Source organism: Halichoerus grypus, chromosome 5 (assembly GCF_964656455.1).
Source record: "Halichoerus grypus chromosome 5, mHalGry1.hap1.1, whole genome shotgun sequence".
Taxonomy (NCBI): domain Eukaryota; kingdom Metazoa; phylum Chordata; class Mammalia; order Carnivora; family Phocidae; genus Halichoerus; species Halichoerus grypus.
In genome coordinates this window covers 9,827,067-9,839,975 of record NC_135716.1, presented here as the reverse complement: position 1 = coordinate 9,839,975, position 12,909 = coordinate 9,827,067, and the positions used below count along the sequence as shown (strand labels likewise).

Sequence of the window (12,909 nt, the reverse complement as noted above, 5' to 3'; positions counted from 1 at the left end):
TGCTTCCTAACTTGGAGCCCCGCACATGGATTCGTGCTAACGTAGAAACAACCTGGCAAGGGCTTTCTGGGAAGCGGAAGTTGGGACCCGAGAAGGGGTCTGAAGACAAGTGGTACCCCAGGAGGAGGTGGCTTTGCTGCTGCCATTTGGGTCAAGGAGTGGGAGTTCTTAATTTGCAAATAGTCGCTTACACAGAAGCCTGCGGGTGGTTAGTGTCCGTCCCTCCCACGGGCTGTGTAAGCCTCCTAGACACGAGGGCAGAGGGGAGCAGGAACTGTGCCTCTTAGAACTGGAGGTCCTAGCTAGGGGCCCTGGAGTGGGAGCCGCACTTGGGTAAGCAGTATCTGCTCCAACCTGCAAAACCTGGGAGCTGACTTAATCTTTGTGAGCGCGTACACACAAGTGCATGTGCACGTGTGTGTGTGCGCACGAGTGCGTGTGTGGTGTTCCCTCCACGACAATTCACAGCTCCCCAAAGGCACCGCAGGCAGGGGGAGCACCCCCTCTAGGTCAGGCCAGGAAGCTCAGTACCACGTAGAGGTGGGGACAGTGTTCAAGCCTGAACGGTAACTAATACTTACGAGCACTTGGTAAGTACCTGGCTCTGCTCGATGTCCCTTAAAGATGTTGACTCATTTCATTGCCCACTAGCCCTGGGAGGTGAAGACTATGATTATCTCTCTTTTACAGGTGAGGAAACCGAGGCAGAGAGAGAAAATAGTTTGTCAAAGGTCACAGAGCTGGGAAATGGAAGGGCTGAGATTACAAATTAAAATTTAAAAATGAAAAACGATATTCTTGATATGCCAAGAAAGGGCAATCCTTCAAATTTCCTCTTGCCTCTCTCGCACAGACCAGTGTGGGGTCATGAATAAAATAAGAGGCCTGGTAGGGATCCTCGTGGAAACTGATGGAGCCATCCGTCCGGTGCGCAGCGGAATGGGCTCTGCTCTCACAGAAGCCCCTTCAACGGAGGAAGTGACACGTGAGCTCCGTGGGGTGCTGGGTGGGAACGGCTTCTCTTTCTGCCCTGACCGAAGCCACCCAGAGCCTGCCCTGCTCCAGGCCCCTTCGTGTGGGCCACCCACTGACCTGGACTCTGAGGCATGGAGGACTAGGGACACAGAAAGTGTGGCGAAGGAAACTAACATTTCTTCAGGGAGCAGCACCTCGAGGCACGTGCAAAGAGCAGCTATATCGAGTGTCTGTTGTGTCAGCAGCTATTCCACACGATTCACGGGTGCCAACTCATTCAGTCCTCATAGCCACCTTATGAGGTATTAGAATCCCCATTTTACATATGAGGACACTGAGGCTCAGGACAATGAATGAACTTGCATGTGGTCGCAAGTGCGTGCTAACTCGGGATGTAATTTCCACATCCTTTTCCTGAGTGGTAGAGACTCAACTCTGTTATCTCCCTAGGGGAAAAAAAAAATGACATTTGAACGCAAATGTTCTATGGCTTGGTTTTTCGGTGAGGGAAAGGAGAGACCTACCTGTCTTTCGACTTTCACGAACTTCCCCATCATGCTTTGGTCTTCAGTTTCAGATGTGGATGCTCTGGCTACATATGGTTCATTCCTAGGAAAGAGCCAGTGAGTCTGTAAGATCGTCGTACCTATTTGTGCTTCGTCAGGCTGTCTCAGCGGAGGGGGCCATGGTCCCTGGATCTATCATCCCCATGCTCACGCTTATGCGGTCTGGAAGAGGCCCACTCAGCTCTGGAGGCACGAGCAAGTCAGGAAAGGGTAGTGTTCTCCTGCCTTCAGCACTGGGGTCTTACTCACTCTTCTCTGCAGCGATAGTTGAAGCCAAATATTAAGCTGTTTTTAGGAGGCTTTGGGCCAAAGTTAATAAAGCACCTCACTGTGTCTAGAGGGTTCGGGGCCTTTAAATCACATTCCTTAGACTGCTTCTTGGAGAGAAGAAGAAGAGAGAGAGAGCTTCTACTCTGTGTGGGGGTAGGCTGGGCGGGGCTGGGGGTTGGCTAATCTCTGAAATTCTGTAAAGTGGGTATATCTCATCTGTTTCATTTGGTTAAGGCAGGGAAATAGATGCAGGATCTGGAAAATGGTGCAAAAGAGGTTGCTGGTGGGGAATGGGATTGAGATGGTTCCTTGGTGGTGCAGGTTATGTTCAAAGTAGAAGAGAACCTGCAGGGAGCCTGGCTATTGCTCCAAACCATCGTGTCAGGCACTTTGGGGGTAGTTGGTTTTCTCTTTCAGAGCCTCCTGACTCCTGCTCCGTCCCTGGCCTGTCTCCGGCTGAGCGCTCTTGAATTAAAGCAGACATGGCCCGTGCACTCATTCCAGCCCACCAGTGCTTTCCTTAGCTTGCACAGAGTTTTAAAAACATTTCAAAAATAAGGAATTTCATATGACATCTGGATATTCAGTTTTTCTTGAAAAATTAGACTCTCTGGAACCAGAGGATATCAATTCCTAAAATTAGCAGCAGCAGAGCAGAGGGACGATGATCTCCTTTAGTTGGCACACATGCCCTCCAGGACCCCCAGGGTCCACCACTCCTATTCCATCCCCCGTACTGAGGCTGAAGGTCAGATGCCTTCACATCATCCCACTTATGCCCTTGCTTCGTTTATAGTACGCAACCTTATCGCTATAAGGTTCGTGGGAGTTCTTTTTTAAGCCTGACTCCTTTTACTCATCCATGCTCCCTGCCCTGAAGACCTCTGGGAATAAAGAAGGTATAAATTTGGGCAGTGGACTTTCTCCAGGACTGCTCCTGGTTCATCGGGGCCTATACAAGGAACATTTCCAAACACTATGTGGGGAGAGCAAGACTGCCCCGGTGAGGGACAGAGTTCTCTGCTGCCAGAGGCCTGACACCTGATTTCCTTCTCTGTGAGGGGGTTCGGACAGTGCAGGGCTAATGATGCAAGAAAGGCCAAATGGCCTCAACTCTGCTCACACGAGTTATTCTCTATGTTCCAATAAACTCGTGGGGCTCCTCTTCTTTTATAACACATTGAGGGTTATGTTTATTTTCAGTAACCACAGTAGGAGTGTCACCCACATGGTCTGGGAAGAGGGGCAATAAGTCTTTAGTACAGAAACCTTGCAAATATCCCCAAACCGGAATAAGCTTCAAGCTCTTTTCTTCATTTTATTGAGAAGAATGGCAACCTCCCCCCACCCTCCCACCCTGCCGCCCCCAACCATAAAGGAAGCGAGCTGAGATATGGGAATAGGGACGGGCCATGCAGCCTCATTCCACGTCCCCACGCCCCACCTGGGAGACTGCTGGGATGGGTAGGTGAACGCTGCCCCTCTCTGAGACTTCTTATGTTTTGGGGTAGACGGAGGTCCAGGGGTGAAAATCATGTCTATTCTGAAAGAGACACACAAGGAGGGGATTACATTACAAAGAGCTTTACAGGTAAAGAGAAGAGAGCAATTCCTTCTCTTCTCTCTTTAGCCAGGCAGGGTTTGAAATAATATAAGAGAAGGGAAAGGGGGGCGGGGAGAGGAGGAGGGAGAAAGAGGGAGTGAAGGAGACAGAGAATTTATAATCTCCATATATTATTATTATTATTATTATTATTATTATTATTGTGCAGTAGTAACGAGCATATCTCCCCATCCCAGGGGAGAGAGGCAGCTAAACCAGAGACAGGAGGAGGGTCACATCTTGTTGGTTCTTACAGGAAATGTCACATGTGCCACAAGTCTATCTGGTGTTCCAGCATTTTTATTCTTTCCCCAAACATCTAATTAGGGAGTTTTCTTGTACAACCCAAGGCTTCATTTCAGCTGTGCAGATCTCTGCTGCTCTTCAGGCTTGCTGGCCATTGAGGGGATGGCCCCGCACCCACTCCTGCACCTTGCTTCCATTTCTGCATGAGGCGCCAGCTCACCATCCATTTTGCCCTGAGCACAACCGGAGACAGATGCCCCCACTGCCCTGCAGGACTGGGCGGGGTGAGGGGCAACCTTGAAGGCTCATTACAGGCCCAGGACCACTAAGACCATGCACTCAAAAGTAGCCATGGATCACTCTGTTTCTCTGCAGACCTGGCTGTTCTTCCACTAACACCACCATATATTCAATCACCCTTCCTTTCTCTCGGGCCCAGCACCCTATCAGCATGGCTGGGGATATGCAATTCGCTATCCAGGTGCTCAACCTCCAGCCATGACTCTTTGAAATACATGTGCCTAATAAACACTGAAAGCAACGACAGCAGGAAGGTCCACTTTGCGAGCATTAAGATGGGCCAGTAATTTTGATCGAGTATGTCCTAGACATCACGCTCCCTCCACTGCTAAGAGAGCCATATTTGCATCAATAACAGCATGTTAGGCTCAGAACTCATTTGCACATCCATTTGCAAAGCTGGCTTTGAGCACTGACTGGTGCCTGCCACTATGCTCGGCTGCAGTTGATATTCCATCTATGGATAAGTCAAGGTCATGAATAAGTGTTCCTCCAACCCAACATCATGGTTAACTTCCTACTCATTCAATCTAATGGTCCTGTTCACTCTGCAGGACACCCCGGCAGGAAACATGATTCAGATGAGGAAACCAAGGTCCAGATAGGACTTGACTTGTGTCCACTTGAAATCTCACACAGGCCAGAGGATGAACCCCATGTAGGGCTGTGGTTTCCCGATGTCAGTTCTGTGTCTTGACCCCATATCGCCCTTTGGTTTTTTAAAATGGTTTTTGTTTTAAAAGGAAATTTTTACAATTCATTAAAGATTTGATCAATTTAGAAAGTGGAAAAAAAAATCACACATGGACTCATCACTTCAGTATAGCCACGGCAATCCCTTGGGGGAAGACCTACTCCTTTTCTGCAGGTTCCTTATATGGGAGTGCATGTGTATATTTCTAAGTAAACATATGTGCATATGTTTTTGTAATCCTACTGTATGTATATATTATTAATATCACAAGATTGATGCAGAAACTATATAGGAACATAATCATTTGTATACATTCAAGTATATGGATATATACAGGTGTAATTATGTATATAAATGTCTGACTGTATTATTAATCATATTGTGCATATATATATTCAATGATCACATAGGTTTTTTTTATCTCATTGTATACATTTTTTTTAGAGAGAGAGAGTGTGTGAAGGAAGTGGGGGAGAAGCAGAGGGCGAGGGAGAGAATCTTAAGCAGGCTCCATGCTCAGTGCAGAGCCTGACGCAGGGCTTGATCCCACGACCTTGAGATCATGACCTGAGCCGAAATCAAGAGTCAGATGCTGAACCGAATGAGCCACCCAGATGCCCCTCATTATATACATTGTCATTTGATGGCTGCATAACTTTTTAATGAGATTAGGAACATTTTTTTCTTAATCGCTCTTTATATAATTGAGGAAGTGGAATATGGTGCGTCAGACAGAACAGGAGTTGGGCAGCCAACTGGATCTGGTGTGACTTCCAACTCTGCCACTGATTAATTTTGGGTAAGTCCACTGCTCCTTGTGCTTGGGTTTTGTCATCTGTTAAGAGGACATCCACAATGCAATACCTCATGAGGTTATAAAGGATTAGACATACATATGTAGAGCACCCAGGTGCTCAACAAAAATGGTGGCAATTATTAGGTGGGTATTGATGCTGTTTCCATATTTTCACTATTATAAATAATACGCGATGAACATTTTTTTAATATGGTGAAAAATTTATATTTAGAATTGGACATTTGGACTCAGCTGATCATCAGCTCTATCTGATTGGCAACATTCAAAGCATCATAGTCAGGGGCTAGTCAAACATACGCTTTTTCTCCATGAGGACTGATCAAGGTGTTGACCTTGGCTAAGGTCAATGTCATAGAGCTTCTTCACAGCCTGTTTGTTGCCTGTTGGCCTTCACAGCCACAACGGCTGATGAACGTTTTTGTTCTTAAACTTGCTCCCCAGCACTCTGGACCATTTCTGAATGGCTTTCACCCTGAACTCTAGCTAGATTCCTCAAGCTTCAGTTCCTTCGTGGTCAGGAGAGCAGAGTTCCTCCAGATGCAACCGTCTTACCTGGTCTGAAGGTACTTTATCCTGGAAAGCATGTCGAGATGTCCTGCAGAATACTGCTCAATCACATCCTTCACGTCGTAAGGCCTCAAAGTCTCCTTAAATTTTTTTTTATAGAGACGGAATTGTAGAATTCTGCAAGGCGAAGTAAAGACATGTGTGCTTCATGAGTAGAGAGTAAAGGAAGCCTATTCAAGCCTAGCAAACTCAGAAGCAGGCAGAGCAAAGAACCAAAGAGAAAATGACTTGACGGGGGAGGGGAAGTTTCAACCCGTGGTCCTGGTTCCACCCCTCCGAACCACACAGAGTTAGGCTGGTTGGTACCTCTTCTTCATGACTCCCTCCCTTCAATCATTTGAATACTAATAAAATCATAGTAACAATAAGAGCTAATACTTACTGGGCATTCATTTCAGGTCAGACATGGAGCTAAGTGCTTTATGAACAATCTGCTAACAGATCAACTTGTAGATGATAAGACTGTGGCCCAGGGAGCTCCAGATCTTCCCAGGGCCACCTGGCTAATAATGTCAGAGCTGTCCTCAAACCCAGGTTTGTATGCTGACAAGGCCCACGTTCTTAATCACTGTGTCACACTGCTTTCTATTTGAGGACAGCTGACATAGTTCTTCCTCAACAGACTCTTTAATTATTTGGCTTGTGAGTGCCTAGAAAAGAGAAACTAGCTTCTGTTCCCTGAGTTTTCTCAGCTTCTTAATAAAGGGGGGCACCCAGAGCTCATAGATGCCAAAGCCTCGCCTCCATCTTCCTGGTAATCAATAAAGGCACCCCAGATGGCTAATATTCCTTGAAAACCCCATCACGGGGTCAACCCCCATTGAGCATGGTGTCAGTTAAAATCCCTAATCATAGGCCAGCGCTGGGAAACACAGCCTACCCCAGGCCCTCCCTTCTACTTGTGAGGGTCTCTTTCCTTAGTGCATTCAGAGTTCATTTTGTTTGTCACAGCCCAGGTCTAGCATCTCAACACTATTTTGGCTTATTGATTATGCCATCCAATTCATGTGCCATCCTTTCCAACTGGGTGCCATTTTATAAGCCTGCCCTTGACGCAGCTCCCTCTGAGGTAGGTGTCAGTAGGACACATCTGGCCTACTGCCTGTTTTTGAAAGTGAAGTGATGTTGGAACACACCCACCCCCGTCCGTGGACGTGCTGTCTGTGGCTGCTACGTGCCACAGAGTTGGGGCTAAGAACTCGAACAGAGACCTGTGGACCACAAAGCCTGAAATACTTACTATCTGGCTCTTTACAGAAAAAGTTTGCCAACCCCTGAACTAAGGCATCAATAAAAAATTCTAAAAAGACCAGGGCAGAAGCCAGACCATGGAACATCCCAGCAGAGACCTCCCTCCAGGGTACAGATTCATTCACTGGTTTCTCTTCTTTTTCTTTCTTTCTTTCTTTTTTTTAAAGATTTTATTTATTTATTATTTGGGGGGGTGGGAGGGAGAGAGTGTGCACAAACAAGGGGAGGGGCAGAGGGACAGGGAGAGAGAGAACCTCAAGTGGACTCCCTGCTGAGCATGGAGCCCAATGAGGGGTTCGATCCCACGACCTTGAGATCATGACCTGAGCCAAAATCAAGAGTCTGACACTTAACCGACTGAGCCACCCAGGCGCCCCTCATTCGCTATTTCTTTGAATAAGATCTTTGAAGAAGTTATGAATCTAAGAAGTAATGCTTTAATCCTGCCATAATTCTGTCACATTGCATGTGTGGTGTCATGAGAAACCAGGTCAACGGCTCTGCTGAGGTTCACATCTTATAAACCTATTGTGCGTCCCTGATTGATTGGACTACGAACCTTGCTAAAATATCACAACTAGTTCTTGGAGAATCCAGCTTAGTTTCTAGAATTCACTGCCACTGTTGTAGAGTGCTTATAAGCCCCTCTCTTGATCCAAGTTTTCTGTTAGTAAGCCTATTTTTATTTTCTAGTGGAATTCTGAAGTAAAACAAAAATAGCCAGGGTAGATTATAGTCTTGTCTGATACACACACACACACACACAATTCTATAATTGACTATCTTGTTGAAAATGCTAATTAAAAAGAGCTAGATGGATGGAGACCGATAGGAAGAGCTATTTTGGGTAAGAAACCTATAAAGGAAGAAAACACGTCAATATACCCCCCACCCCAGACTTGTAAAATAAATGGTGGCCAAAGCCAAACAAGAGCATGGCAATTGCAAATAGTGTCAGGACCCCGTGGGAGCATTATTATAAACCAGCGAGCAAGAGTTACCCATGATGCCTTGCTAATGTCGAAATCATTTTTCTTCAGGCAGCATGCCCATTTGAGTAATGACATACTCTGGGACCTGACTCAGGAGTTACCTGATGGGGCTTTCCGCCCACCTTCCCAAAGACAATATCCTGTGGGGGCTGAATTGGGGTGTGCGTGGGCCCTCAGTGGGGAGGAGGGGGCCTCACCTGACGGCTCGGATGGCAGCCTTCAGGGTGGGGATCATCTCTTCGATGAGGAAGTCATTCCCGTAGGCCCTGTCTTCTGCCATGGGATCACCTGTCCCAGTATCTGGGAGGGAGACACACAGATCAAACAGCAGGCCATAGCACTTGGAAAGGCTTGGGGACCCCATTCGGTCAGAGCCTTCGAGGCTCAACCGCCAGAGTCTTCGCTCCCACGCCGGGAAACCATGTGGTGTTCTCCAGTTGTGACGCCGTTCAGGCCTTCCTAGCAGGTCCTTCTATTCTCCAGACATGAGTCAGAGTTGCCTGTGGTTCAGGACTGTTGACTGGGGAGAAGGCCAGCAAGGCGGGGACATGAGTTTTGGGGTTCCTGAGTGGTCTCTCCGAGGCAGCAAAGGGCATCCACGTGGGTGTTACCGTTGGGACACCCGAGTCCAGATTCTTGCTGTCAGTCACTACCTTGGTGACCTTGTGGAGTCACTTTCTGAGCCCTCCCTGTCCTCCCTTGTCACAAGTAAAAGAGACACACAGAGGAATTGCTCCCACTGCTCCCACAGGGCTCTTTTCTATGACTTCTTCCCGCCCCCTGGGGGTGCGGAGGCCCCTGGGTCTCCAGATCACCCTGCACCTGGCCCTCTCTGTTGACCTCCATGGAAGTGCACCTCCATGTGGCCACCCTTAGGAGCCAAGGCTGTGAGTCCCAAGGCTCCCCGGAGGCCTCTGCGCAGATGAGTATGGCGATCCCGGCCCGGAGAACAGCTAACATGGGAGCCCCCCGCTCCCCTAGCTGTGGGGACGCATCACAGGTGTCCCCAGCCCAGCGGGTGTGCATGAGATGAAGCACGAACCTGGTTCAGGAAGGTGGGGATGGGCTGCTCTACAGATGGGGCAGGTCTTCTATCGGGGAAGAAGGGAGGGGAGGAAGGGGAGAGCGAGGCAGAGGGAGGAGTGGAGGGGACAGAGCGAGGGACGAGAAAGGCCTCACCTTCGGAGCTCTGCCAGAAAGCGTAGGCTTTCATGCGGAAGGCGGTGCGGAAACGTTCTTTATTGTTTAAGCCCACAGGCTTTGGTTCTTTAGAAGGACTTTCTTCTATGGCATCTACATTCAGAGGGGTAAATAGCTTTCCTTTAGTATTGCTACCACGAGGATTAGAAAGGCGAACCCGATCCAAGAGACCCAGCTTTTGGCTACAAAATAAGCAAAAGTGAACAATTTTCCTCCTTGAGTGCAGGCTTTTGTAATTACCCGTCCCTCTCCATAAAGACTCACACATTGACCTCCGCGTGTGACGGGGGGAGGCGAGCCCTCGGCGCTAAAATTGATTTAGCAGCTTGGACTGGGACAGGGCTTGGCAGCTTACTAGCCATGACACCGTGGGCACGTTTCTTAACTTCTCTGCACTTCCCTTTTCTCAAATGTTGACATGGAGCTCAAATGGCCGAGAGGACAGCAAATGCCTAGCTCCCAGTGGCAGGTGGCTGAGCTTCATGCCTTCCCCTGTCCTGTCTCTTCAGTAACTTCCTTTGTACCACTTCATGGTGCCCAGGGAGCAGCTCTGGGCAGACTCGAATGACATAAATTACAGAAAGCAGGCACCCTAACCCGGATGGTTAGAACTTGGAGGGGGAGGTGGTCCCTGAGCTTGGATGGGAAAAACATTGCATCTTTAATTTACTAACCTCTAATAGAAATGAGCGTTATCTTTCAATGATGAATGTAGATAATAAACCCTAGTAATACCCTCAATGCCCTGGTCTTATCCTGTGCCTTCCACAACAGAAATCCCAGGGCATTTCAGATCCTGTTATCTCTGGGGATTGCTGTGCTCATAGCTGTTTCCAAATGATGATAGTATTCCGACCGGCCACGGGTCTTGTCCTTAAATCCATCACGGAGAAGCCCATATATGATTGCATCTCAAATGTTTCAATATTTTGATAGTTATCAATACAATCAGTTTCTTTTGCAACCGTATGCATTTTACATATGAATTCAAGATTGTGATTCTGAGAAAAGGTCTCTGGACTTCATCACAGGGCCAAAAGTGTTCTTGGCACAAAAAAAAAAAAATCAATAAGTCCAACATAAAGTAGCCCTGGTGCAAAACTTGTGTCCAGCCCCACCCCTGGCCATGCAGGTGACCTTGGGCAAATCTGTGCACTTTCTGAGCCTCAGGTACCTCATCTTTAAAATAGGGGTGCCCACTCTCTGCTTCACCCGGTTGCAAGGAGAGGATGTTTGCCAAGGATGTGGCATAGAGCCTGGCACGCAGTAGGTGCTCCATAAATATTAACCTCTTCCCTCTATTTCTCAACCTGCACCCTCTCCCTAGTGGGCAGGAGGAGCAAGGCCCTCTCTGTGGGGTACATACCAGAGAAAAGCCACACGGCGAGTTTTCACACATCGAGAGACTCGACTCGGGGGCTTCCTCTCATTACCCCCCACGGGCTCGGCACACAGTAGGTGCACCATGTGCTTGTGGAATAAACAGGGGCTGTTGACGCAGCTCTGGCTTGGCCCGAGCTGGTTTAGTCTTTCTAGGACTGTGTCGAGTGATTGCAGCCATGCGTTTCCTGCCAGAAGCTGCTGGTGTCTCTGGCCAGGTGCAGTGGGGAGGTCACGGGTGCAGGAGCCGTGGAGGAGGGTGGAACACGCCCCCTGCAGAGCAGGTGCCCCACGCCCTCTGAGCACCAGGTCCTGAACGGTAAGTGGGCCTAAGAGCACCTGCTGCGTAGAGGTCTGGGGAGCATTACATGTGATAACAGCTGCAGTGTTTCCTGCCTTCAGTCTGGCACAGAGAAGGCACTAGGACGTATTTGGTTAATAAATAAACGAATGAACATATGGATGGGCAGCCGTTACTCCTGGCTCCCTCTGGACTGTTCTCTCTCACCCAGCATCATTACACTAATAACCTGACCAGAGTACATTCCGGGAAACTCTAGTACTCGGATGGCTCTATCCTCCCTGCGCCCAAGACAAAAATTTTCAGAGTGGCTTTCCTGACCAGTTCGAGATGAATGACTGTTAGGACAGAGAACTATATCAGGGTCCATGGGCTAGAAGTCCTGGACAAGGCAGGACATCGACTGACAGAGGGAAGGCTTTCCTACCCATGAGCTCAGTACAAGGGGGACTTTAAGACAGTCTCTCCTCAGGTCTGCTTCTTCCTGGCCCCTGCCTCCCGTGTCTTGCTAGATCACCAAGAGGATCTGGCGTTCCATCTGCACCAAGCCTCTGCCTGCCCCGAGTCCCCACCTGCATGCCGTGGCATGCCCAGTTCCTCCAGCTGCCATGCGCCCTGCCTTCTCAGCCCACCTCACTGCTATCTACCTTTAAAACAGCCCAAGCGCCACCCCCATCCCTGGAAATCAGGGACTCCCCATGTGCTCCAACGACATGCTGCAGTTTTCTCTGTCACACTCATACACACTGGTGCAGACCATATTTCCACGTCTGTCCCCCATTCCAGTCCCCCCCACCCCGCCCCCGGAATGTGCAGTCCCAGCAAAGCAAAGACTCGGCCTGGTTATCTTTGAGCCCACGACCCGCCCTTCCTCAGCACATCCCCAAGTTCAGGGTGGCAGTGAAAATCATGACCTTTGGGGCAATCCCAGCCCTGAAGTGTAAGGTCCTGAGGAACATGTGAGCCGGGACACAGAAGTAACTCTCTCTGGCCCCAGCTCCTCACATGCGCAGTGAGGACAGCCCTCGCTGCACGCGGCTCTGTGAGGGTTAAATGAGGGAGTGTGTGGAAAACCCTCAGCCCACTTCTGGAATGAGGATTGGAGAAGCCTTCAGGACATGCCGGCTGTCACCATTATCTTGGTAAATAATCCTCTTCCTGCAGAAGCAGGAAGAGGGCTAATGGCACGTGCGTTAAGGATGGATAAAATTTCCTGAGCCACAAAATAAGTGGTTTTTTTTTTTTTATAAATTGAAGATAAGTTCTGGGGATTTATATATTATTTTACAGTGCTTCCTAATGCCAGTCTCACACACTCACCATTGCCACTGAACTTGACCTCAGCAGGAGATAAGTATATGCAGAGCTTCATTCCATGATCAACTAAGCAAGACAAACGTAATGGCAGCCGCTCTGTTCTGGCTGGAAATCTCAGCATAACCGGCAGAGAGTTAGGAAGTTAAGGATAGGGCCCTCTTGCTTCTATCTGTGCTGGGATTTAGGATTTGCCTGTTTGGCATTTCAATGCTTCATTGCAGCCTCTAAGAGTCTGAATTGCTTCAGCTATGTTTACGTGACACGCCATGGTCGCAGATAACGGTTTATGAGAGAGAGATTCCAAGCATGTTAGGAACCCAGAGGCGTCAGGAACAAGTCAGAAACCTCAGATCTGAATTACTCCCAGGCATCACACCTAAGAGACTCATGGAATTCTTCCTCCAGCAAAGTGGGTGATCAGCTTACTTCT

At 48.6% G+C, this 12,909-nt stretch overlaps 1 protein-coding gene across 1 annotated transcript in view; it reads right to left on the bottom strand.

Moving 5' to 3' along the window:
• KCNQ3 (potassium voltage-gated channel subfamily Q member 3) overlaps positions 1-12,909 on the bottom strand; it is a 306,087-nt gene that overhangs the window by 9,198 nt on the left and 283,980 nt on the right. The window contains exons 10-14 of the mRNA XM_036066382.2: positions 9,461-9,663; positions 8,479-8,581; positions 6,024-6,155; positions 3,256-3,354; positions 1,500-1,584 (exon numbers count right to left, since the gene is read on the bottom strand). Of these exons, the coding sequence (XP_035922275.2) occupies positions 1,500-1,584; positions 3,256-3,354; positions 6,024-6,155; positions 8,479-8,581; positions 9,461-9,663 (622 nt within the window). The remainder of the gene's footprint in view (positions 1-1,499; positions 1,585-3,255; positions 3,355-6,023; positions 6,156-8,478; positions 8,582-9,460; positions 9,664-12,909) is intronic.